At 43.1% G+C, this 26,376-nt stretch overlaps 1 protein-coding gene across 8 annotated transcripts in view; it reads left to right on the forward strand.

Annotated features, from left to right (window-relative positions):
• Positions 1–26,376, forward strand: part of KANK1 (KN motif and ankyrin repeat domains 1) — a 129,840-nt gene that overhangs the window by 91,671 nt on the left and 11,793 nt on the right. For 5 of the 8 annotated variants that reach the window (XM_032675372.1, XM_032675371.1, XM_032675370.1 and 2 more), the window contains 4 exons: positions 11,704–14,358; positions 23,876–24,094; positions 24,924–25,032; positions 26,036–26,245. In XM_032675372.1, coding sequence (XP_032531263.1) covers positions 11,704–14,358; positions 23,876–24,094; positions 24,924–25,032; positions 26,036–26,245 — 3,193 coding nt within the window. Of the gene's footprint in view, positions 1–10,637; positions 10,764–11,703; positions 14,359–23,875; positions 24,095–24,923; positions 25,033–26,035; positions 26,246–26,376 lie in introns of those variants that run through there. The other 3 variants (XR_004354457.1, XM_032675367.1, XM_032675368.1) reach the window with 1 other exon arrangement.

Below are 26,376 nucleotides of genomic sequence, written 5' to 3' on the forward strand. Positions count from 1 at the left end.
TGGAAATTGTTTTGACAATTCACGTCTCTTTTTTTGTTTCTTTTTTAACTGTTCTTGAGAATCTGCATGGAAGGCATCATAATAAAGTTCTTTTCCTTCAGTCTTGTGAAGTCTTAGGACCTTTGTCCTTGTTAAATTAGTCTGTCCCCTTGTCTGTTTACTTTTAGAGTCCTTGTTTGGCTGTCCTACAGCAACTGTTACTGTATGTAGAAGTGAAGAGAGATAGAGCTGAGGGCTTTGGGGATCTTTTTATGATGCTGAGAAGTGACTCTTCTTGCATCTGAAATCCCAATTATCCTTACTTTTAACACCTATACTTGGTGTTATGTGGAAACAAGAAAATTGAATATGAAAAAATCAGATATGTTTGTCCATTGTTTTGAAAGTGCTTGTACTAGCACCAAGTATATCTTGTGCATTTTGGCTGTTTCGGGCAAAAAAGAAAACATATACTGGAAGTTTTTTATTTTTATCCCTCAAATTATAAGCTGCATTTGAGAACCATAAATAAAACAGAATTGCAAGCAGTGGTAGTTACAACAGAGGTAACTGTTCTCTCCAAATTATATCAATGAACCTTTCTGTGCTCTCAGTCCACATGTGGGAGTGAGAAATAAGAGGTGGGGGTGAAGGGCTGGGGGAGGAAGGGAGAACGGGTGAAAGAGAAGTGACTTGAACTTATAATTGCCTTTTGGGAATTAAATCTGTCTTCTTCAGAAAGAAAAAAACAAACAAACTCTTTTTAGTGTGTCATTTGGTGTGTTTCCTTTGACCCTGCTGCCCATTTCATGTATTTTAACCCTTGGGGAGCCAGAGGCGTTGCACAGCATGTGAAGTGCTGTGAAGGAAATCACTGGTGCTGCACTAGGCTGGCTGCCAGGCTGGGACTGTCTCAGGAAATTCCAAATGAGTATAAATAAATGCGCTGTAGCAACCACTGGGCTCCCTGCCTGCTGATGTGTCAGGAATACGCACTCCCTTTAAGGCAAAGGAAAGTGTGCTTCAGACTTAATTTCCTGAAAACCTAAACGTGGCAACGTCGAGGGGTTCGCTTCTCGGTGGATCGGTGAGTGAGACCCTCGAACAGGGCTGGGGGAGTGGCTGGCTCTGCTAGTGCTGCAGGATGGGGAGCACCCTGGGACAGCACAGCTGAAACCAGCCAGCCCTTGATGTTCTTATAGGATATTGAGTTGAGATGGGTAGAGATTTTTTTCTGTATTTAAACAGTGCCAGTTTAGCTGGGTTGTCCCACGAGTGCTACCATCTGAAAGGAGTTTGCAGTTGGGGTTTCACGCACCTCTGGTATCCTCTTTGTTTTTGTCCTTACATACAGAGGAGTTTGTTTCCTTCAACAAGCACAGGTTTTCTAGTGGAAGATTGGTGTTGTGAAAACTCCAGTGAAGGGAGCAGAATGCTGCACCTATTTGCTGCAACGCAATGATTCAAAAGCAGAAAGGTAGCTGTTATCCTCAGAGTTACTAATTTTAAATATTTTTCCATAGACTTTCAACTATAAGCCACTGGTTTTAGCTATTTAGAATGTACATAAAGAAAAAATTCTAATAATGACGTTTTCCATATTTTCTCTGATGATTGCTTTTTCAACTTTTTTGAGAAAATCAGTTTGTTCGTCTAAACTATTTTAAATGCAGAAAAAAAGCTTTCAGGTTTTTTTGGCAAATGCAAATAGCTTATGCTTTTGAAGTTTGGAAAGCAGCACATGTCTTATCTCATAGAAGGAATCAGTACTAGATTAATATAAAAAAGAGTAGGAGGGAACAATTCCTGGTATTTGAAATATCATGCTGATTATGCAGCATAAACCATATTCCTTATGGAGGCAAGCGTGTGACAAAATAATGTCTTTCCAGGACTTATACATACAAATATTTGTTGAACCATTCTTGCAGAAGAAAATTCTCCCATTTTTTCCATTCTGTGCACAGCTGCAAGACCAAACTGAAACTGTAAATCAGTTTTAATATTCCATGGCAGGTTTATATCGCAAGAGTCAGGTTCTTTCCCGATGGTTACTCCTGTTACAATAGCCCTACGTATCTGTTCTCCACTTCTCACCTCTTTGCAGATTTACAGGCACATAAGAGTAATGACATTATAAATCTAAATATTTTGGTTTTGTGATTCAGTTATTCTTGGCTAGAAAGCAAATACAACCTTCTTTGCTTGTGCTTCAGCATGTAACACTGATGCACCTTTGTGTCAAAAGACATTTTCAGGCAAACACCCAGCCTGCATCCATGATTCGTTTGCCCCCCACAGGGAGATGATTTGGATGAGTGAGGACGGAAGAGAAAAAACTGGGATTTGCTCCTCTTTTGCTTTGCCAGACTTCTATCTGAGTTTTGTGAAGCCCATGTGCATGCAAGCTGTGGAGTTTGTAACTGTTTTTTCCAATGTCACTTGTATTGTGACAATGAAGTGGTGTAAAACAACAAGGGATAATGTACTGTTGGAAGAGCGAGGCAGGTATGCCACATTTTCAAGGGCTGGCAAGGAAAGGAGGGGAGCTTTGGGGTTTCTCCTGTGACACAGAGGGTAGCAGGGTTGTTCTTTACTAACACTGGGAAGTCAGCCTTGTGTTCATCAGCACCACTGGCTGACACGGTTAGCCCAGATCTGTTGGGATGTATTTACAGAAAGGAGGACTGTGGTGGTCTGAAGCTCAGATCTAATGAGATGCCTTTTTATAAAGGAGGGCCATGGTGGTCTGAAACTGAACTGCTCTCCTACTGTATTCTTTAGATCACTTTGCATCTCTTTCTCCCAGGCTGCAAGGAACTTGAGATTGGTATCTACTGTTCGCCATAACTTACATTATTTTGCCAGGCCTGAGTTAGTCTGATTTAGAAAGTGTCTTTAAATTGAATGCACTTCCTTTGTCACAAATGTGAAAAAGCATGCACACAGTAGTAAGTGAATGAAATAAATACTTCAGGGAATGACGAAGGACAGTTCTCAAGCAGACAAATACTGCAAGATGAAAAAAGTGCACATGGTGCTTGGAAAGAATAAATTCATACTGGTTTGAACTTGCCATGTTGGCATCTAGTTTCCCAGCATTAGTAAAGAGGATGGAGATGGAAGTAAAGGATGACTGTTGACACCTCACTGCTCCTCCCAGTGATAAGTGAGAGAGCAGGAGGATGACTTTACTATGAGGAAATGTACATCCTTCAGGGAAGAGCATTTTCTGTGTCTCAGCCTATCACCATTTCAGTGGTTTGCTTTCAGTGTAAGGTAAGCTCCTTCTTCTCTGGGTACATTTCTTGATATGGGACATTACTTAAAGTGGCATTGTCGGAGAATGATTTGGGAAGTGCAACAGTGAAATGCAACTGAAGCTGCTTCTGACTTGCTTGATGGTGGACCTGCTGGTCATGCTCAAAGCCACAGGACACTCACATGCTGGTTTGTGACAACAATTTGCCCAAGTTGCCACTATTTTTAGAGTCGTTTCTACCAGAGGTGTCAGTGCTGTTGGTAACAGCAGCAGCCCCGCCATGGTTTCTGCTCTGCTCTTCCTTGCTGCCTGTGGAGCACTTAACACAGTACGCTAATGACTATATCCCTTCCCACCCATGCCTTGTTTCCTGCCACCCATAGTTTGATTTCCCTTGCTACCTGTGAGTCAGAAACTGGGATGGAGGCAAAACAGACTAGCCTCTTAGTTTTCAGTTTCTATGGTTAACAGCCTTGAGCTGGTGCGCACACAAGACATCCCAGCACAGAACTGCCAGATCTAGAGCTGTTCCCAGAATGTGAGAGCAGTTGAAAAGGAGATTTATTATTGGCCCCAAATAAGGGAGTAGTCAAGAATATAAAGCAGATTTTGTGAACTTTGATAAGGGGGCATATTGCAGTCATTCTCAAGACAATTGTGCTTTTTATTTTCCCCCAGAAACATATTTCTCATAAAAAAAGATTAATTCTTTATTCAAGGTTAATTAATTTGCACAGTTTTCTTATAGTATGTATTGTCTAGTTTAAATGAACTTCTGTTTGAGCTGTAACTTTTCAGTTCAGACATCCTAGAAGTAAAAGTTTTAGACATCAAAAAGAGAGTTAAGAGGTGTATTTTTTTGAAAGGTAGTTTTTGCTTTCAGCTTACAGAAATAATTTTTAGTTGTGGTTATTCAGATATAAATTCTGTAGGTAATTCTTTTTGTACCATGTGAAAGAAAACATTTAATGGTGTAAAAAAAAAAGGCAATGTGACCTTGAAAGACCCTCTCCTAATGTCAAAAAGGCTATTCATTACATATATGCTCCTTTGAGCAGCTGGCTGGTGAGCATTCTGAGCATTTTCTGTGTGATACCAAAATGTTCTGGTTGTCACAGCATGTAGCAAAGGGTGAAGAATAAGAAAAGCCAGAGTCTCCTCTGCAAGGTTAAGAAATAGTTCTGTGGTTGAGAAATTGATCCCTGAGGAGAAGGTGAGAGTGGGACATCCAGATTAGTGCGTCCATCTGATCACTAGTACCAAGGTGAGAGCTGGGCTCGTTGTTTTTGCTGTAATGCTAAACTCAAGGAACCACAGGCCAGCCAGTCTCACTTTCAAGCCCAACAAGATCATGGAGCAGATACTCCTGGAAATTATGTACATGGAAAATGAGGAGGTGATGGCTGACAGTCATTCAATATGGCTTCACTAAGGGCAAACCAATTTGCCTGACAAATCTGGGGGCCTTCTACTATGGGGTTACAGTGGATGGTGGGATGAGGGAAGACTGACTGACATCGCCTACCTGGACTTGTGCAAAGTATTTGACACTGTCCCGCAGAAAACCCTGGTCTCTAAACTGAAGAGACATGGATTTGATGGATAGAATTGACTGGAAGGTTGGAGTCAAAGAGTTGTGGTCAACAGCTCGATGTCTAAGTGAAAATCAGTGACAACTGGCATTCCTTGGGGGTCAGTATTGGGACTGGTGCTTTTTAATGTCTTTATTAATGACATGGTCAGTGGGACCATCCTCAGCGAGTTGCCGATGACACCAAGCTGTGTGGGCAGGAGGGCAGGAATGCCATCCAGAGGGACCTGGACAGGCTGGAGAGATGGGTCTGTGCGAACCTCATGAAGTTCAGCAAGACCAAATATAAGGTCCTGGGTCAGGGCAATCCCAAGCACAAATACAGGCTGGGCAGAGAATGGATTGAGGGAAGCTTGGGGGAGAAGGACTTGGGGATGTTGTTTGGCAAGAAGCTCAAAATGACCCAGCAATGTGTGTTTGTAGCCCAGAAAGCCGACCTCATCCTGGGCTTCATTGATAGAAGTGTGATCAGCAGGTCAAGCGAGGTGATTTTTCCCCTTTTCTCCACTCTTGTGAGACCCTACCCTGGAGTCCTGTGTCCACGTCTGGAACCCCCAGCATAAGAAGGATGTGGACCTACTGGAGTGAGCAGAGGATCCTGAAGATGATCAAAGGACTGGAGTATCTCTCCTGTGAAGACAGGCTGAGAGAGTTGGCTTGTTGAGCCTGGCCTGGAAAAGTGAAGGCTTCAGTGGGACCTTCTAACAGCCTTCCAGTACCTAGAGGGGGCCTGTAAGAGAGCTCGAGAGACACTTTTTACAAGGGCATGTAGTGATGCTCTTAATGTCATTTGCATTGTGGCTGTGATTGTTTTAAGCTTTTCTCCTCATGCTGTAATCATCCTACTTCTAGAAAGAGCATGGTATTAAGACAGCATATTTATTCTTTAAATTCCTCCTTTTACCAGTGTTGCGTGGTAAATGTGCCATCTCAGCCCAGTGCCCTAGTGTTTGCATTTCACAGAGCAAGCAAAACACAGCAGCCACATGAACCATCTCTCTTCAACTTTGATGCTACTTATGTTCATTTACTTAAGGTACTGTCCTTAATTCACATCTCTAAGGCTTACTGCTGCACATATCTGAGCTGGAGCATCTACATCATGAAATAAACCCCTATTTATTATACAGTGATGTAGCTTCAGCTCTTCTCTGTTGTTATTATCAGGGAAGTTTCTGTTCCCCGTTTTCTGATTACAACTCCCACCCTAAGCACTATTTAGATGTTAGATTTAAAAGTCAGCTCCCCAGTTGGGGTATTGACACATAAATTTTTGAAAGTAATCTAAAAACAATATATAAATTTTTTCCCGGTTTTCTGCTACTCATTTTTCTTTTCAGCTACTCATTTTTTAAATTTACAGAGAACATTTTACACTGGAGATTTATTTCTTCAGTAAAATGTGCAGTAAATGGAAGTCCTCTGTAATAGGAGAATTCTCTGCACCTGTAACTGCACGTTTGGTAGCAGGGTCTGTCATCCATCTCTGGCTGGGGAGTTCTGATTTGGATTATAGTACCTCATACACCACAGCCAGTGCATCAGGAATCAAATCCCATCTGCTTCAGGCATAGCTGTAGCTGGCAATAGCAAAACAGATTATCTTTCTTACGAGGTGGTGTTTATTGGTTGTTTTTCCATAGCAGAACAAGAGAGGGAGGTGTTACCAGCGACATCCAGAGTATAGTGTAGTGTTCTGGGCAATTGTGCCATTGCTTGTACAAATAGAGCAAGGTCTTCCAGGCACCACAGCCTGGTGCTGCAGGAGGCCAGCACCCAGCATCAGGGTATGATCATGGGCAGCTTGATGGCTTGCCTGCTGTGCTACAGTGGCTTTCCTCCTTTTGGAAGATGAGCACACACTGCAGGCAGTGTGTGCTCCACACCTGTGGTGTGCTTCACAGTGCCACTCTGTGCTTTAACTGCAAGGGGAAAAATAAAACACTCAATGCTCCTACTATGTCTGGCAAAGTACAGAAATTGCTTGCCATTTCTGTAGGTTTTCCTCTCTCTGTTCTTGGAATAAAATAAAACCAAATCTGTTAGGTTGATTGTTTGGGTTTTGGACTTAACCCCTCAACCCCCTTGGAAAACAATGGAGAGCTATGCTGATTTGTTGGGGAGCTAGAAGCATCTTCTATATATTGTTATAGAGACCAGAAAGCTGGTCAATTAATGTGCAAGTCTAAAGTCTACTTTCCAAGAGGTTTTGCTGTCGTTGTTTTGTTTAACTTACATTCAAACATCCCAAAACTTGAAAAGGAGAATGAAAGAAAAGTGGTCAATTGTTCTATTCTGCTTTTTCTTTTTAAAAAAGTGCTTGGCCTCATGAGTTTTGGATGTTTCAAAAGGTGAGGCTGATGCTCATTTATATATGCAGAAGAACAGAAAAAGAAAAGAACAAAAGTAGTATTGGAGATGGGAGGAGGAGAAACCCCATCAATTTATTCTCTAGTAAGGAATCAAAAAGTCAGAAGTTTTTTTTTTAATCTCTTCTTTTCCTGCCCCAGATAACCTTTCAAACTTAAGTTAAGCATATAAAAATACTGATCTGACTCCATTTATGCAAACTATTGCTTTTGTATTTTTCCTTTGCAGCATTCCTTATGAATTGTCTTAGACCATAACTCTGGAAGGAGACTCTGTTATTCATAACAGTATTTCAATGGAAAAGACTTCTTTAATAGCAGTCAGATCCAAGATAAAAATGCCTTAGAGCAGATACCACAATCAGGTGGGGAGAGAAGGCTTTAGATGTGATGTCTCTATTTTTCAAGGCACTCTTGGACTTTTAGCTTTGGAAATACATCTTCATTTGTTTCTCTTTGCTCTTTTTGGACCTTCCAAGGCAGCTCTACAGTAAAGTTTTTCTAGCCTCCAGAACCAAAACTCAATGTGCGGCCACATTTTCCCTTCTTTCATCTTCCTCAAAAGTCTTGAAGCACGTCAACTAAATATTCTCTTTTTTTTCCAGTTCTTCTGGTCTGAAAGCAGACATGATTAGTGTGGACTCAGGTAGGGCTGACTCAATATTTTAATGTACTGATGTTCTTGTGTAGTGCATTGGATAGGATATAATTTAATAGAAGTGGGTAAGACTGGAATGTTTGGACAGAGCCAGTCCCAGCAGTGCAGAAGGTAAGAATTGAAGAGAGCATTTTTTAAATGTTGCTTGTGTCCTGCCCATGGTTATCCTGTACCAGGGAGAGGGAAATGAAGTCTTTGCATACTTCTGGAGAAACACATTAATAATGACAGTACCACAATGAGGTCTCTGTGCTTCACAGAGTGTTTTACTTTACACATAGTGGCTTAAAAACATGATGTATTTGTGTCCATTGCATTTGAACTTGATGACCTTAAACGTCTTTTCCAACTCAAATTATTCCATGAAAGCAAGAGTGTCTGCAGCATTTTCACAGACAAAAGTGTATGTGTTTTGCATCTGCGCATGTGATTAATATTTGCCTGATCTACTACAGAGGCTAGGGAATCGGGTTTTTTTAATTTTAGCAGTGTCCATGATCAGCTGGCCAAGGATGAGACAAGGCACAAAACAAGAGTGTTTGTACTGCCTGGTATTTTCTGCAGTATTTCTCTGTGTGTTGGGATAGAAATCTTTTGCTTACTTGAGGTCTCTGGGCATGAAGGGAAATGGACACAGCTACCTCTGAAGTTAGTCTGGGGTACCTGCTGGTGTAGCACTTGGTACTCACCCATCAAATCTAGGGAGTAAGCACATCCATGGTTCATCCAGAACCTAAGGGCTGAGAAGAAGGAGAGCTGCACTCTTACCAGGTGCTTATTTATTTCATTTTTATTAGATTTTTTCTTTTTGGAACCAGCAAAACCATTTTTATTGCTTCAAAACAGCCATCCATTTTGCTTTGTTTCACATTTAACAGGCACACCCATTTTGGCCCTTTCTCTGAGACAGCAAAATGCACAAAGGCTTGGCACAGCTCCTGCATGCTGCATCAGTGTTGTGTTGGTTGGTAGTGGATTGCATGCCTGATCCTCGTTTGTCTTCATGTATCAAGAAACGACTCGAGAGATCAGGTCATAATACTGGGATTGTGATGGTGGAATGCTCACAGTGTTGCTTTAAGGAGAAGCAGTAGGCAGTCAGCTTCATGCACCTTCTTGTGCTTGTGCTACAGCAGATACTGTGTCCTGGCAATGCTGCCAGCTTAAGATGAGAACCAAAGAGATTTCATTGTCAAGACATTGAACTGCCTGCATGTGTTGTGGAGAGGTTTAGTGAGGGTTTCAGTGTCACTGTAGTTATTTTTTTATTATTTATTTTTTATACATTTCTGTTAAGCAATCTTAATACCGTTCCCTGAAGAAAAAAAATACATCTGAGATCCAGTTTGGCTCTCATGACTGAAGATGAGATTTGCATGTCTTTTTAGAGATTTCATGAATATTTTTCCAAAGATGCATTAATTCTTAAGCTCTGTGACTTTCAAAGAGTCTGTTCTTCCCTCCCTCATTCAACACTTATGCATTGTGCCTGAGGACAGTTTAGAGCAGCTGCCTGACTTCAGTGGTGTAGTGATGGGAGAACTGGAGATATTGCTGGATAGGAAGACAAGGACCAAGACAAACAAAGGAAAGGAACTGAGGGAAATGGAACAACAGGTAGAACTGATGTAGCTTGAATTTACATGGGCTAGGTGAAGTGACTAAAGCCAAGTCTGGGATGAGGGGTGAGAGATAACCAGATTTTGGTGTGGATTGGTAGAGCAAGCAAATGGATTTAAGTAGAGAAAATGGTCAAGAAATCCAAAGCATGGGAAGAAGGCAGAAAGAGCTCAGATGAGGGACAGTGAGAAAGTGGGGACAAACCCAGGGTGCAGGAGGGACCAACCTAGGGTATGGAGCTGTGGAGTGCGGAAAGAAGAATTGCTTGGCTTTGGGGAATGGAGCCAGGATGAGAGTCTGGAAACAGTGCGCTGAATGTGGAGCGGAAGAGGAGTATTTCAGAGAAGTTCTCTCCTTGTCAGTGGGAGTCCTGGAGACTTTTTCTCTGTCTGACAATGAGACAGTTCTGCTGGAAGGAGCCGAGCAGTGTGTCCTTATGTGTTTGAAGTGTCTCTGTATGCATGTATTTTTGCTTCCAGTCTGGTATTTAGATGGCTATTTTGGGTGTATCTGTAAGTAAACACCACAGCATACTGAGACTCCAGTCTTTCAGCTAAATCATGTGGTCGGGGGGGGGGGGGGGTGTTTGTGTCTGTCGAACCGTCTGTCTTCACTGCAGAACCGAGGTACTAAGGTGCTCCGGTCGGCGCCACCGTTGTGGCTGTCACACGTGCATGTCTGTGTCCGTGCCTCCATCCTATTCTTTTCTCGAACCGATGAAGGTAGGTTCTTCCTGAGCAGCGTCCTCCTCCCATCGGCTTCTCGGGATGTCGTGTGGTAGCCCGAAGTATGACGGATCGCCATGAAAGCAGTTATACTGTCTGTAGGCAAAGCTTTTCTTAAGTATGCCAGGGAAACTGGAAAAACAGGAGTTCCCGCCCCCTCCACCCCCCCCGTAAACCTTTTTAGTACAACATTAAGTCACTTCCTGTAGTTGCAGTAAGTCGAGAGTTTCTTTTTTTTTTTTTTTCTATTTTTTTATTTTGGTCTCTCCCTCCGCCTTCCCCGAGGCTTATATTCCTTTAAGAAGACACGGCTTCCAAGCCTCGCCTTTCAAAAACGAAACGCAGAGCTGAGTCCGCGTCCACCACGGTACCATCGCGGTGCTCCCCGCGGAGGGCGGCGCGGGGGCGGGAGCGCGGGGGCGGACGGCGCTTCCTTATGGGGAGAAGCAGGAGCGAGCTGGAGGGAGGCAGGTCTCCGCCGTGTGACACATGAATCTGGGACAGCCATACGTGGCTGGAAAATTTGCAGTGTGGGGGCAGAGGCATGTGGCTAAGTCAGGTAACCGGAAAGCTGGCTTTTATTATTTCTCCAGCGAATAACTTGCAACAGTTGTTTTTGGCTTTTTATTTCTTTTTTTTTTTTCGTATTTTTCTCCTGCCAAGTGGGCCTGGAGGAACAGGTTGTATAGCAGCGCTGCATATAAATATGCAGCCTGAGAAAACCCAGTGGATCTGTTGAAGTTTTATTTAGATTGCTTTGCAGACAGGTGAGTCTGGCATCTGGAGGGCAGGTGGGTGCTCCTCTTGTGCGAGGCTACAGCCTTCCTCAGCAGTGGGATTTGGGACCCTGCTGAAAGGGGGTCCCACCACCTGTTGTGGTGATGGGGGCTTCATGCAGTTTAAAATGAAAGAGGCAGAGGCGCTGGTGGAAGTAATACGAGCTGAGGTGAGAGCAAACTGGTGTTTCTGCTCTTGTGGTAGCACTTCCCACAGCCATAAAACAGCTGCAGAGCTATGTAAAGTCTACTGGCATGAGTTGCATAAGGAGCAGGGTCAGAGTTCCCTTCGCCTGCTCTAAGGCACCCTCTAGAGAACTTTGTCTCCGGATGATTCGTGTACATTGTGATCCTATGGTCTTTACTTAATAACATAGTGCGTGTGACAGCTGGGTTTGAGACGGAAAGGGTGGAAGGATTTGGGCAAGGACAGCTTTGAGCTACTGGCTGTGCTCCTTCATTAACAGGCGCTATCTATGTGTATGCGCTATCTATGTGTACACATTTATGTGGGTATGCACTTCTCAGCATTTGAAAACCTACTGATTAACGTCTAAAAAGTTAATCAGGATTTAGTGTTGAGGGTCAGTCAGCGGAAAGTTGGTCTGCTCGCTGAGCTGCAGCAGCAATTTCTGCCTCTGGCGTGCTGTGAGGACCCATCTTTATACGCTTGTGTGTTAGTGTGTAGTTTACTGAATGCTGATTTTGTTTCTTCTTTTCCAGAAAAAGAGGAAGTTATTATAAATGGAGAAGATGAAAAAGAACGGAAAGACCCGTATTTTGTGGAAACACCTTACGGCTACCAGCTAGACTTAGATTTTCTAAAGTATGTGGATGATATACAAAAGGGGAATACCATTAAGAAACTAAATATCCGAAAAAGGAGGAAAGCTGTACCAGCTTCTGTGGGCACCAAGAACTCTAGTGGCCAGTGCAGTGGCTGGACCTCTGCAGAGTCTCTCTCTTCATCGAACAGTGATGAGAACAAGGAGTCTTCTTCGGCAGCGAGGAGTCAAGTAACCTTGTCCGTCCCTGCAAGACCCTTGGTTTCCTTTGAAGTATCTCCTACCTACTTAACTGTCCCTGAGAATAAACAGCTTCCTCCTCCCTCCCCCCAGCCTCCTCGGCACAACTTCCTTGTAACCAAAACTCTCATGGAAACACGGAGGCGACTGGAGCAGGAGAGGATGATGCAGGTCACACCTGGAGATGTCCGCAGGCCCCGGCTTTCCAGCTTTGGAGGCATGGGCTCCACAAGCTCCCTCCCCTCTTTTGTGGGATCCAGTGGGTACAATCACATGTCTCAGCAGCTGCAGAATGGTTATCAGGGTAATGGTGACTACAGTGCCTGTTTCAGCTCCTCCTTGGGCAGTTCTATTCGTCACAGCCCCATGAGCTCAGGAATATCCACACCAGTCACCAATGTGAGCCCGGTACATCTGCAGCACATCAGGGAGCAAATGGCAGTTGCCCTCAAGCGTCTCAAGGAGCTTGAGGAGCAAGTCAAGACTATTCCTGTGCTACAGGTCAAAATTTCAGTGTTGCAGGAGGAGAAGAGGCACATGATGGCTGAACTCAAAAACCACAGGAAAGCCACTCAAAATGACACATACGGTTTCAGAAAACGGTCCTACAGTGCTGGAAATGCAGAGCAGTGGGAACACATGTCTCAGGTGAGAAGAGGTGGAGAACTGTATATAGATTGTGAGGAAGACATGGAGAGTGTGGAGCAGAGCTCTCAGAGAATAGAGGAGTTCAGGCAGCTAACTGCCGAGATGCAAGCCCTGGAGAAAAAAATCCAGGATAGCAACTATGAAAGTCCAGCAAACCTTCAGGTGAACCGAGAAAGTCTGACAAAAGAAACCCGATCTGTTGCTGTGGGTGCTGATGAGAACATGAATGATGTGGTTATATACAACAGATCTGCAAGGCAACACAAGGAAGTTTCTGTGGGGACAGAGAAAGAAATGAGGGAGTGTGGGGTTGGGGTGACAGAGGCCATGCTCGGCTTGTCTACAGAGGTTGAGAAAGAGATAGAACTTCAGCAGCAGACCATCGAAGCCCTTAAGGAGAAGATTTATAGACTAGAGGTTCAGTTAAAGGAAACCACCCATGACAGGGAAATGACCAAATTAAAACAGGAGTTGCAAGCAGCTGGTTCTAGAAAAAAGGTGGATAAAGCCATGATGGCTCAACCCCGTGTCATCAGTAGGATGGTGGAGGCTGTCATACAAACGAGAGACCAAATGGTAGGAGATCATGTGGATGTTGCTGATTCGTCAGTGGGAGACCATCTGCAGATGAGCAGCATTGGCTCCTCCTGCATACCTGCCATGCGGAGCGCGGCTGTGGGCCCTGAGCTGCTGATGAGCCAGTGGCTGGTGAGGGAGAGGGCAGAGGTGCAAGATCAGGGTACAGGGAGGTCTGTGGAGCTGCATGATAAGGCAGTGGGCACAGAGACAAGCATCTGTGAGACAGGCGTCAACACAGAGGAGGCAGCAGATGTGCCAAGCCCCTGCCAGAGGGCGCAGGCAGTTGGAACAGTGAGATCTGTGGGCTGCGGGGACTGCTTGGTGGATGTGGTGGTTTGTGTGCCCAAGGAGTGCGTGTCCCGTGAAATGTCCACAGAAGCTGTGCCCAGGGCAGAGGCGATGGTGATGGCCGTGCCTTCCATGGCTAGCCAGCAAACCAGCACTGCTTTGGAGATGGTGAACCAGTGCACCAGCACGGAGGCGGCCTGCCTGGCTGACTGTGGGACTAACACCGCTCTGAGCAGCTGTGATAAACAGACTAGCACGGACAGTGTGGAGATGCGGAGTGTGGCAGTGGGGGATGGCCGGGTGAAGGATATACACGCATCTGCTAAAATGCGTTCAGTTGGAGTGGGCACTGTGCTTTCCAGCCACCCTGGCTTTGACAAGCCCTCTGCAATAAAAACCAAAGACTGTGGCATTGGACAGATAAGTGTTCATGAGAACTACCTGGTTGGTCTGAAAATGAGGAGCATTGCCTGTGGACCCCCTCCATTGCCAGTTGTGCCAACTAGCACCAGGAGCATCGGTGTTGGTGTAGAGTCTGTGTACGAGCCGGTCAGTGGTCAGTTGGAAAGCCCTCTGCCTCCGCCTGAGCTGAGGACAGGCTTGGACCACTACATCGAACGTGTGCAGAAGCTGCTGCAGGAGCAGCAGATGCTGCTTGCTGAAAATTACAGTGAATTGGCAGAAGCCTTTGGGGAGCCCCACTCCCAGATTGGATCTCTCAATTCACAGCTCATCAGCACCCTCACCTCCATCAACTCTGTCATGAAATACGCCAGCACAGAGGAGCTGCGGAGCCTGGACCTTCAGAAGCAGTGCATGGAGAGAACCACCACGTCAGGTAAGCCCAGCGTCCGGGCACACCTTTGGTCTGCTCCTTCCTGGAGCTGCAGGTCAGTTGCTTCCTAGGCTCTCTTAGTCTGAAAGCCACTGTGTAATCCTCCCCAAGGAAGCACAGAGCATAACATTGTTGCTGAATGTGGCCGTTGGGTATCTGTCCAGCCCCATTGCTGGTAGCCGAAGAACCAGAAGCGGCTTTATCTTTCCCAGTCCAGCAGACTCTGAAGGTCTTAATAATGATGGTGCCATGGCTCTGACTATTCAAGAGTGGTGCCTAAAACTATGAAGGGTTTAATCACCCTGCAAGGTGTTGACTTCATTTTATAACTTTAAGAGTATTTGAGGTTAATGCTTGTGGGTTTGGAATTTTAAACTTGGCATGCAATTTTTAAAAACTTCAGTGTCAGATTTGACAGAACTGAAAGTCATATACAGTGTCTCTATCAAAATGACGTGCTTCCACAGACGTTTCCGTAGTGTTTCTTTCATTACCTTTGTTCCTTATGCTGCTCAGAGCGAGCTGTGGGGTGCTTTCCCCATTCCAGCCAGCAGGGCTGATTGCTTTATAATAGGCAAGTACAGAGCGCTTCACAGAAACCACATCTTGCATCTTCTCTGTTCCAGTAACTGTTTGTTGTAATCCCTAATTACAGCCTCACGTTTGAAGGGCATAATTACTGCTGAAGGTTTTGGTGATACGGAAGAAAGGCGAGAATTGAGATTTAAATACTCCTTGCTTTTTATTTATTAATTTTAAAATATAGACAATTAGTTTGAGGGATTCTTTATTCCCTGGGATAAAGTTGATTACTTCTTAAATTATTATTATTATGACTATTATTAGTGTGTCTGATAGTCTAGTTTAAATATTAGCCAATTTTTTCTAGTATCTTATTGGTGAAGCCAATCACATTACTATTAAATTTATAAACAGTGGCTTGCTGGAAACCACTATGTAATACCTAGCAGTGACTGTTAGATACTACCTTCTTGGTCCTGCCATACAGTGACTGAAACAAGAGGTTAAGGGAATAGGAAAAACTAGTGCAAATTCATCTGTGTTGTGGATGCTGAATTGGGAAAAAAACCCTGAGTAAATACCATTTAATGTCAGCATAATATTATTGGCTAATCCACAGCTATATAAAGCTCTTGCAGCTTATTTACTGTCTTAAAAATTACCTATTTTTGTTAAAATGCAAGTTGGTAAATCTGATTCTTTTCAGTACATGTGCTAAATAGAACCATCCATTAAATGAGCTGAAGTAAAAGGTTTGGCTTCCCATAGTAAAGCAATAAGCAACACTAGTGTAGTGGTAAAGAAAATGTATTATATTCTGTCTGCACACATGCAGTATGACACCGTATATGTAATATTATTATCTTTCTGGTATGCACTTTGTATTTTGGTCTTCTTACAAGTAGTGATATAATAGTAAGGGTATCTAGCAGACACCAAAAGTGTCCGTAAAACCATGAACCAGAATTATCACTAGCTGTAACTCCATAATTCCATTCCCAGCTTTTACTGCACAGTATCAGATGTGTAGTCTAGAGACTTGAAAGTATTTAGACACAGGTGGAGCAATGGATCATATTTTACTAAAAATGTTTGTAGTTGGGTTCAGATTTCGCATTCTTGATAAAATTATTCCGGAATAATTTTATTTTAACTTGTAATACCATTATCTTTAGCTGTGGATGCTGAGTGTAAAATTTCTTTATTTTTAGTCCCTGGTGAGAACTATATGCCTGCATTGCATACATAAATCAAGCACTAGGCTCTAACAGTTTAGACCCATGGAGAATTGGAGTGGAAAAGAGGCCTTAAGCCTGAAATGTTACCCCGTCTCTTTTTATTAATCTTGAAAATATTGTCTTTACTACATTTATCTGCTGGTCCTGCTACCTGTTCCTGTGGTTTTACAGATCATGTCTTACATATTTCTGTAGCAGGATTTTTGCTGAATGAAGCACTAACTTAAATGATCTGTAAACACTGGAACTAATAAAGCCTTTTTTTTCCCCCATGCATCAGTATGTCGTGATAGCTTGTGAGGTCTTAATAAGTCTTTCCTCACATTTAGGTCTCTTGGATGTAGCTTTTCAGGTGTCTCATGGGAACTAAGCCAATGCCCTTTCTCCAGGCCTGGCATCTCAGGCTGACTTCTGTAAAGCTTCTATAAACAAAAAATCTTTCAGAGCCCTGAGTCTCTGTTCTGGCTTGGCTAAAATAAGTAATCAAGTTTAAGTTATTGAGAGAAGTGTGATCTCACAAGCCTCATTTTCTAAGAAAAACAGGCTCAAAATAGAGGCAGAAGTGTCTAGTTTCCAATTAGCATCAGTAGCATTAATGTTTTATTCAAAGAACATCCTTAGGAAGCATCTCTTAGATGCCAGTTCCTTTTAGGGCAAAAATACCTGAACTGGCTTTGAGGCATGTGATTTGGGTACTAGTTTGCTGTGTTAATGGCTTAGTGGTCTGTTCCATTTCTGAGGTGGACCATCAATCAAATTCTCAGCTTTACAGTTTTTTCTTTCTGTTAGTGCTGGGGAGAGGGTGTGCTGCACGGGCCTCTGCCATCTCACACCCTCTGACACAGTTTGTGGCAGGTGATGGAGATGCAGGCAGGAGAACTGGAGCCTGCTGAGCGGGACATGGGTTGGCAGTTTTTGTTTCTAGACACCTGTGACCTCTGAGATGATCTCTGAAACAAGTCCATTAGCAATTAGTATTTTGCTTGTTGCAAAATAATCACTTTCACTTCTGTAATTAGGCAACTTGTATTTACATATGCACTGTCTTTCAGAAGCCCTAGTGACCTCAGGGAAATCGAACCCACTGGCCAGACGAGATGATTTCCACTCTGCAAAGTCATGTTAGAATGCATTGGCAAACCTGTGTGTCCAGCTGGATGTGGGCCACAAACCTAGGTGCTAACTGATCCCTATTCTTAGACCAGACAGCATATAGGAGGATTAAGAGAGGCAAGTGCATTCAGCTTCTCTGTTGCATAGATTTTTAAAGAAATTCCAGAATGTTGCATTTGAATGTGCATGTGATGTGTTTTGCAAAATACCAGCCAGAGGCCTACTGTCACTTGTAGGGGTGTTAATTACATGAACTTTTCAGAAGTCTTGTAGATGAATGTCTTTCACTGTCAAGGAGTTTTCAAGGATGGTATTTAAAAACAACTTATCTACCATTGCCCTGAAAAATTATTTGAGCATATTTGACCTGAAAATGCATTGTTATTTTGCCTCAGTGCTCTCTGGATATCAGTTTTATTGTTGCTGACTGAGCACCTCAGTGGAAACATTACACTAGTTAATCATCATGAGGAAGGAGGCAACTTCTTGAGTTAATATTTGAGGGAGTGAAAGGAAGTGGGAAACAAATGGTATCAGAAAGTCTCAAGGGTAAGGAAATCTTGATGTGCCATCTGGTGGAAAGATCTTCCAAAGTTTTTAAGACTTAAGTTTCAGCCAGAGTGGGGAGGCAGGCTAAGGGACAATGAAAAGACTGAAGGACTGATGGTGGTCTGAGAAGCCTCTGGTTGTCCAAAATTGCTGTGTAGGACTAATTAAGTATTGTGGCTATGTTTGTCTCTATGTTGTCATTTGTAATGCAGGAAATTGGACAAAGTTGGGTTTTTTTCTTTACAGCTCTTCTGTTTGGCAGTTCTTTCTCTCAAAGACTGTGTAGCTTGATGGATTGGTAGCTCCTCTCCTGGCAGCATGGACCACACTACTGGAGCTGAAGACCTGGGGCTTGCCTCAGGCTCAGGAGGCAGGGCTGATATGGTGCAGGCATGTTGGTGGACCCAGTAAAGCTGTGGGCTGCTAAAAATCACACTGGTTGTCTGCATCTATGCAAGTGAAGGAAGCCCTCAGCTTCAACTCTGCCACAGATGCATGCCTTAAATCACCAGTTGAAGTTTCTGTACAGATGTGTTTTTTCATGTAACAAACAGGATCTATCCATCTGTCTGGTGGGAAGAAGGTGACTGGCATGAAGCATTTTCCATATTCCCTGGAAGGTAGTGCATGATACAAAACAGCCATACAGATGGTCCCACCTGTGTGCCAAAATGAGTACTGTTTATTTACATGTGTCTGGTTGGCATCTTGGAGAATGCAGTGCCTCCTCTGCTTTCTTCATATAGTGGAGGGGTGTCTCTTGACCTGTTAGTTGTGACAACATGGAAAGCTTAAAAGGATATGTTGTTAAAAATTGGTAGCAACCTCCATATTAGGAGCCAAGGTGTTTAGCTGGGTTTTTTTGGTTTTAAATATCCATACAGTTATACCAGAAGAGAAGCAGAGACCTGATCAGTCATTGCCCTATAAAGGCATTATTCAAATTAAAGTCCATAAACCTCCTTACAGACATTTCACATACCTCCCCTGGTCATGTGTTAACAGAAACTTACTACTGTTGTTGTTACAATATTTGCTGTTTTCATTCTGTGGCAGCACTAAATGCAGAGTTTGAATCTGAAAGCTGCTCTATCCCTTCATTTCTGCTTCAGTTAATAAAGAGCATAATTTACCACAGTATAAATTATTTTCCCCTTCAAATCTATTGCTGCTGAGCGAGTGGCAAGCTGCAGCCTGCTAGGCTGTTAGATAAAACCCCAGTTCCCTCCCTATGCTGTGGCACAGGTTCATAGTGATCAGGCACTGAGCTTTGTTTAGAGTTCAACTCCCATGGTAACAGGCACATCTATGAATATTTAATGAAAGGAGATTCCCGTTTTTCCAGGGAAGCATTGTCATATTTCAGCAACAATAAAGCATCATCTGAGAAGATCAAATTCTCATGAATGAGAAAGAAAGAAGTACTCTGAGATGACCTTCCTGCTGTGCATCATGAGGTACTTTGATCCACCGCTCATCAGGGAAATGAAGGATGGCTTTCACCAAGCTTCACACACAGTTGTCTTGGGAAAGACAGCATTTCATAAATAAGATTATTTGCTGCTTCACCAATGTGTGATTTTTTTTTTTTTTTTTTGTGGTCCAGTTAAAGGAATTGGTTATAACTTATAGTTTCAGCAAACTGGATTCACAGTATAATTTGGGGATGGAAAGCAGCTTCTCAACACAGAAAAACCAGTTAAAGTGAGAGTGAAAATGAGATTGTTCTTGCAGACCTCTCAAAGGAGCCCTCATCCTGTTAGAAGGAGTGTTTTCCCTGTAGCCAAATGGTAATTCAGCATTTGCCTATGCCTGGGCCCTGGGTGACTTTGCCTTCTGCCAGTTTATCAGTTGGATGGGTTACTATAAATCATTGTAAATGTTTAAATGTAACATGTTTGCTCATCTCTGCCTTTTTATTTACCTTAGTAGAATGGGCTTTTTCTTAAATAGTTCTGATTTGTATACCAAATGGAAAGTGGATTAAAATTATTTTTATGCAATGATAACTTTTTAAGCATAAAGCAAAATAAGATTTAAAACCACTGGAGGAGACTTTGGGTTCTTCAGTTACAATAATTTCCTAAGTAGCTTATTGCTACCATGAAGAAATCATGCAGTGTGAAAGAAAAGTATTTCCTTGCTATAAGTGCTCCAGACAATATTTATACACTTCCTTTATTCCCTGCAGTCTCTGGGGAATGTATAACTTCTGTCATTGATCATTATAAATGTATTATGGAAATAAATGCTTGCACTGATCAACAGGTTAAAAATAAAATCTTTGTGGAGTTACTACATAGGCAGTAACCTCTTGCTCTCTTTTAAGCTAGAAGCCTGTGATGCTTCAGCCAGAGAGCTAGATTCTCATCCTGAGGCTGTTTAATTCCCTGGCCTTGTTTGCACTTCTTGTGATTTCCAGTGGTATGAAAGTATTGTCAAACTAAATTGGTTTTATAATAATATTTAGATTTGCTTCCATCAGTCTAAATGGAAATCTTCAAAAGTAGGTAAAGGCCAGACTTCTGTTACCATGAATTCATCAGAAATTCCAGGGAATCCAAATGAGTTCCCTGAACCAGCTCATGCTATCATAAATGGGAAGAAAGGTCTGCAGTTAGGAAGGGAAATTGCATCTTAATAACAATAAACAGATTTTATATGTTCTAGAAATGGCATGGTAATCTACTCCTGCTCTATAGTAGTTTTGCAGTCACCCTGGTTTAAATTGGTGAGATTTTCAAAAGAAGCACAAGTGATTGATGAGAAAATTAAAACCAGGTGCTCTTATTCCCTCAAACCACTGAAGATGCTTCAGTCACTTTTTTCCCTCTGAAACTGATGAAACCATCTTTCTGTGTAAGTGTTCATGAGCAGTTGAAATCTATAAGTTTGTTGTTTTGTCATACTTCTGCCTCTGAATTACTCCTGAAATTTTCCAAGATCCCCTGCTATGTTGCAAAATATATTCATAAATTCTTGGCAGCTCTCTGCTATAGTTAGCTATGCTATATCAGTACTTAGAAACTTGTGTCAAGTTTGCAGTATTTGCATGCAACAGTAGACTAAGGAAAAGCAGCAGGGCAGGTCTTCCCGATAGGCTCTGTCTGGAGGCAGTGTCTAGCTAAGCATTGAACTTGTTGGCTGATTTGCACCGTGACTTGGAGAAGGATTCTGCTCAAGCATACTTTAGACTTCTGTGAGGTAGGAGGAAGAGTCTGCTTTAAGATCTGTGTAGACTAATGGTAATCTTCAGCCAGGGTTTTGTTTCCCCTCTGGAGAGGTGCCTCCAGCCCCAGCAGCAACCCTGCAGTCCTGTTGGAGGAGGAGGGAACTTGGCTCATTCAGCTTTATGGTTTGCATAGCAGTAGATCAGTCTATTAAATCATTGACTGTAAGGTTGAATGGTGCAGCTCCTTCCTTCATCTTTTTTTCTGAGTGATCGGCCTTGGTTGGTGCTCTCCAAGCATCTTTACGTTGGCTGTTCTGAAAAGGGGAAGGCCTGGGAGCTAACATTAAATGCTAATTAAAGGCTTGCAGTTTTAGTGCTGCGTTGGACCAAAAACTCTCTTTCCCTCATCGTTGGGTACTATGGATGAAGTAAGTGTAGAGTAACAGCATTGCTGGGACAATGAGAGCACTGACCGGTTTATCTAATGCACACTTGTTGTCTGCTTGCCCTCAAGCCTTGATGTCATCTTCTTTTGTCCAGCTGAGAAGGACCCCTTTTCTTTTTCATTGAAAGGCATAGATGTCATGCCCTAGATCCTGAACTCAGTGTGGTGCCCCTCAGCCACTGATGCATGAACCAGAGGAGGGGACCTACAGGGGTCTTGTTGCATTGGTGGCAGGTTTAGCTAATAGAGAGGCTCTGAGTCTGGGGAGAGAAGGCTGCTACTGTCCCTCTCCTTTCTCTCTGTCCTACCCTGCAGCTCCATCCTCCGTGTATCCCAGGGCAGGTGGGAGACACCTGGGGAAATTCATGCTTTGGGGGTATGACAGGGCACACCAAGGTGCTGTTGGTTTACCTCAGGGTGGAGCCCCACTCTGTCCTGCTGGAGTCCTGCCAACTGCCCTCAGCTCTGGCACACACAAGCCCACCTGACCTGCCACAGTTGTCACAGCTGCTTTTGTAGGAGAACTGTGATGTGTGGCAGAGGATGCAGAGAGTTCTGCTGAAAGCAAACCTGGGCACCTTTGGAAGCTTTGCATATCCCTGATGCTTCAGAGCAGGTTTCCTCTGCTCCTTCCCACGTTCTTGGAGGCAAGGCTGGAGCAGAAGGGGTTACCTGGTAAAACCACCCTGGGCAGCCCCACCACCAACTACAGCTGGACATGGTTACTGTGTTTGGTACTCTTTCATTGTAGCTGTCATCATTCCAAGCAAGTGGAGGGAGAGACAGTTCCCTTGTTTTTCAGCTAAGGGAATTTAAAAATCCTTGGGTTTGGCTCGGGGCTCCACCACCTTGGCAGCCCTCTTCTCCTTGGCTGTTGGATAAGGGATGATGCTTACTGTTGGGAAGAGACCCAACCAAAGTCAGTTGCAAAATGGGGAGAGGTGGGGGAACAAGGGATTCCCCTCTTGCTTCATATGTGTGTCCATTTTGTCCCAAGTGCACAGACGTGTCTCTAGAAGAGTTGCTCCTCCCCAGGGGTCCCCGGGGTAGCTGTTACCTTCAACACACACAAACACCACCCCCTATTCCCACTTAAGCAGAAGCTTTTTGACTATACCTGTGGTGATATATGGCTGTTGATACCCTGCTGTGTGCCTTTCCCTGCAGATGGCTTCCCGCTGTAGCTTGGAGGAGCTATTAGCTATGGTGGAAGTTTGCAATAGGTCTCACTTCTGCAGAAGGTGCCTTGGGAAATGCATGTTCCCAGACTCAGCTGGGAACTCAAAGACTTGGCTGGGAATGGGAGCAACTGGGAGGAAGCTGCTGGGAAGTGACAATGTTTGGAAAAATCAGCTTCAATAGGAAAAAAATTACTGAGGTGAAGTAAGAAGTGGGAAAGGCAGTCTAGCAAGAACAGCTTGCTAGACAAAGATGTAGCTGTGTTTCTAAAAATTAAGGTTTGGAATTTACCTTACTACAGTAGGTTAGCACACTGTACAGTGTCATTCATGTGGATGCCAATGTGGAGGCTGTGGCTTAATTCTTGATAAATACAAAGGCAGAAAAATATGGAGGCACATGTGATTGAATCTAACAAGATCACTTAGGGAGGAATATGTGTGTAAAAAAAACCCCCAGTGTGTTCCACAAACAAAAGCATTTGTGCAGATTTGTAGAGCATTTGTAATAGCACAGCTGGAGGAACTCCAGGGGAATCTGTAAAAGTCTGTGCGTAATTAGCACTGCCTTTTAAATACACAAAGGGAAAAAATGAGTGAATGCCAGCAAATCAACGAGGGGAAAAAATATAACCCAAACATTTGGAATTTGATTTAAATACAACTACTAGCTCAGTACAATCCTGTCAAAAAGAAAGGGGAAAAAAAAGGAAAGAAAGACATGTAGTTGTTGTGAGTTTATTGCAGTTGTCTCAGTAACTTGGTTAAGCATATAGGTTTCAGAATTAGTCAGAGTGGTGGCAGAAAGGAAAATTTCCTGAAAAATTTCAGGTTTCATGGAAAATTACATTCCCTAATAAACAAGTTCAATAAAAAGCTTACTGCTCTTGGAGAAAGACCGTGCAAAGAAGCTGTGAATGTGCTGTGCTGTTCAGGCATGTCAGTGAGGAGCAGCTCAGTGAGCCCACCCTGAGCAAGGGTGGCAGGAGCTGGGGTCATTGTTGATACCGAAAGAGAAGGAAAAGGAAGCACCATTCCTTTCATGCATTTTAAAGCCAATATCTTTATAGTTTTTCCTTGTATTGTATATTTTCACCAAAAGAAGAACTCACAGCTTTTTTTTTGCATTTTCTGAAAGCAGTCGTGGTCTTTTCCGTATCAGGTCCTTAGAAAAGAGTATTTTAAAGCACAAGGGTTGCCCTTTCTTTTCCAGTTTGGGTTTTTTTCTGCCTGTTGATCACAACATTGGCAGAAATACTTTGGTCTGACTCCTCTCCATGATGCTTACTGTCTTTTCTGGCAGGTGCTACTTTGGAGTACATCCCACATGGTCAACTTGCAAACACCCACTTAACTTCAAATTTGCGAACTCTGAAATTGGAGCAGGACATTGTACCTGCTCAGGAGGAGAGGAAGACTCCCCTGGTGGAAACTGTTCGGGGAAGGAAGTCCTTTTCTTCTCAGGATAAAACTCTTGCTCCAATTAACCTGACAGATGACCAGCTTGCCTCAGGCCTTTATGGTAATAACTGACTCACATTCACCTTTCATCATTCTGGTGGAGTCTGAGTATGAAATAGTTTAAAAAGCTTTTCAGTATTACCAAAAATGTAAAAGCAGGCAAAGATGCAGCTACAGGGGAAGTCACAATTTGAGACCCTGTGTCTGCAGATAGTGGTTAGGTTTTAAATGGCAGATTGTAGCATCAGTGAAATATCATTTAGTGTCTTCATAAGAAAAATGTACTGAAAGAGAATGAGTTAATAATTATTTTTTTAAATACTTAAATTTGTATGAATATTTTACCTGTCTTACGCTTAGAGATTGCTTTAAAAGTTGTTTCAATGAATACTAAAATCTGAAAAACCAGCCTTGATTGAACCTCCCTACCCCGTTGAATAGTTTATTGTTAAATATGCTTTCTGTATTGTTTAAATGTGCTGTCTGTACTAATGCATTCATTCTGGCAAAGAGCTGCTGCTCTCTGACACCAAGAATTAAGATTTTCTTAATAGAGCAGAGTAACCCATTTCAGCATTAGAAGTTTTTCACAAATAGCGAAGAAAAACAAAAAACTCATGTCTTTTCTTAAAGTTTTCTAAAACATCATAAAGATTAACAGCATGTTGGAAGATGGGAAATCTGGGCTACACTGGTTTCCAGAGTTGATTTTGGAACTGTTCTTCGATATTTCCAATATGCATCTCACACCATGTAAAAAATATTGGAAAACTCAGCTTCAGTTGGTAAATTAAACAGAGAACTGTTTGTTACAAAAAATTGTCTAAAGCTGCTGCAAAGCTGGCTACAGATTTGTACTAATATGTGTGCTTTGTCTCCCTCTTTAACAGTATGTACCAATAATGAAAACACGCTTAAATCTATCATGAAGAAAAGGGATGGGAAGAAGGATTTGATCAACACCAAGAAGAACCTTCAGTTTGTTGGCATTAATGGCGGGTAAGAGACCTGTCTCCAAAACACCTGTCACTATAGCACTGTACTGCTTTCACAGCGGGTAGGACAGGAAGAACCCAGGAGCACATGCATAGCTTTGGCCTGTCCTTTAGGCTGAGGTGCATCTGCTGAGTGTAGGCATCAGAAGGAAGAACGAGACAGCTGAGCTCCTCTTAATCCTCTTGTGCAGTCAAGTGATATATGGCATCATATATGAGATTGCTGCCAAATTTAACTCAGGAAAATAAAACGAGTTCAGCCACGGGGACATTCTTCAGGCAATGCTTTATTAAGGAAAACTTGTAAATATGTTTGGCAGCTGACAAGCACAACACTGTGAAATTAAACAATACAGCAAGAGATGGCATTGCCCAAAAATTAATTTTTCTGGCTTTGTGTTAGATAAATACAGAAACTTTACTACACAAATACAGAAAACAGTATGGAGAATTTTCATCTTTTAAAATACCTTGCCCTTGCAGAATGTTGCAAAGAACTTGAAAATGGTTTCATCAAATTGTTTTATATAGCTTTTCTAACCCTTTCCTCAGATTAGTTTTTCTTTAGTACAAATGCTTTGTGCAGTATATAGCCTAAATATCCCAATTACTTAATTTCATACATATTGACTAAAAGTATCATTATTTATAGTGAGGGAGTGTTACCACAGGTTTGTTATCTTCTCCTTATATCTGACTAGTAAGGCAACAACACAATTTACTCTGAACGAAGTAATTTCATTTTGGGGATAAGACAATGTCTGACAGACTGTTAAGACTTTTGTTTAAAAAAGGCTGTTCTTCTTTCATTACACACTGTGTACATACTAATGACAGCTATCAGTTAGCCTTGACACTGAATTCAGTGAGTAGAAAAGATCTCTGAGGAAAACAGGAGGACTAAGCCTTTGCAAGACATTTTTCCACTGGCACCAGTGCAAGCAGGTACTGTCCACTGCTGAATGGCACTGAGCAAGCACCCCTGCCCCTGCCCATTCTTCCCACAGGTACGAGACCACATCCAGCGATGACTCCAGCTCGGAGGAGAGCTCCTCCTCAGATTCAGAGGAGGAGTGCGAGGGCCACGAGTACCCCTGTGACCGGCACACAGAGGAGAAGCAGCCCACCCCACACACTGCAGAGGTCTGTGGCGTGGGGGCAGAGAAGGACAGTCCTCTCCCAGAGTGTGAGGCCGAGGAGGTGGAAATCAGAGAGAGGTAGGCTTCTTGACCCCTCCAGAGTGCCTCTGAGGAGGTCACTGCTGCCTCGTGGCATGGGGTGAGCAGTGGGCTCTGCTCATGCTGGTGGAGAAAGCATCAGCCCCATCATTGGTTGACTGCTGCCCGCT

The sequence above is a fragment of the Chiroxiphia lanceolata genome, chromosome Z (assembly GCF_009829145.1).
Source record: "Chiroxiphia lanceolata isolate bChiLan1 chromosome Z, bChiLan1.pri, whole genome shotgun sequence".
Taxonomy (NCBI): domain Eukaryota; kingdom Metazoa; phylum Chordata; class Aves; order Passeriformes; family Pipridae; genus Chiroxiphia; species Chiroxiphia lanceolata.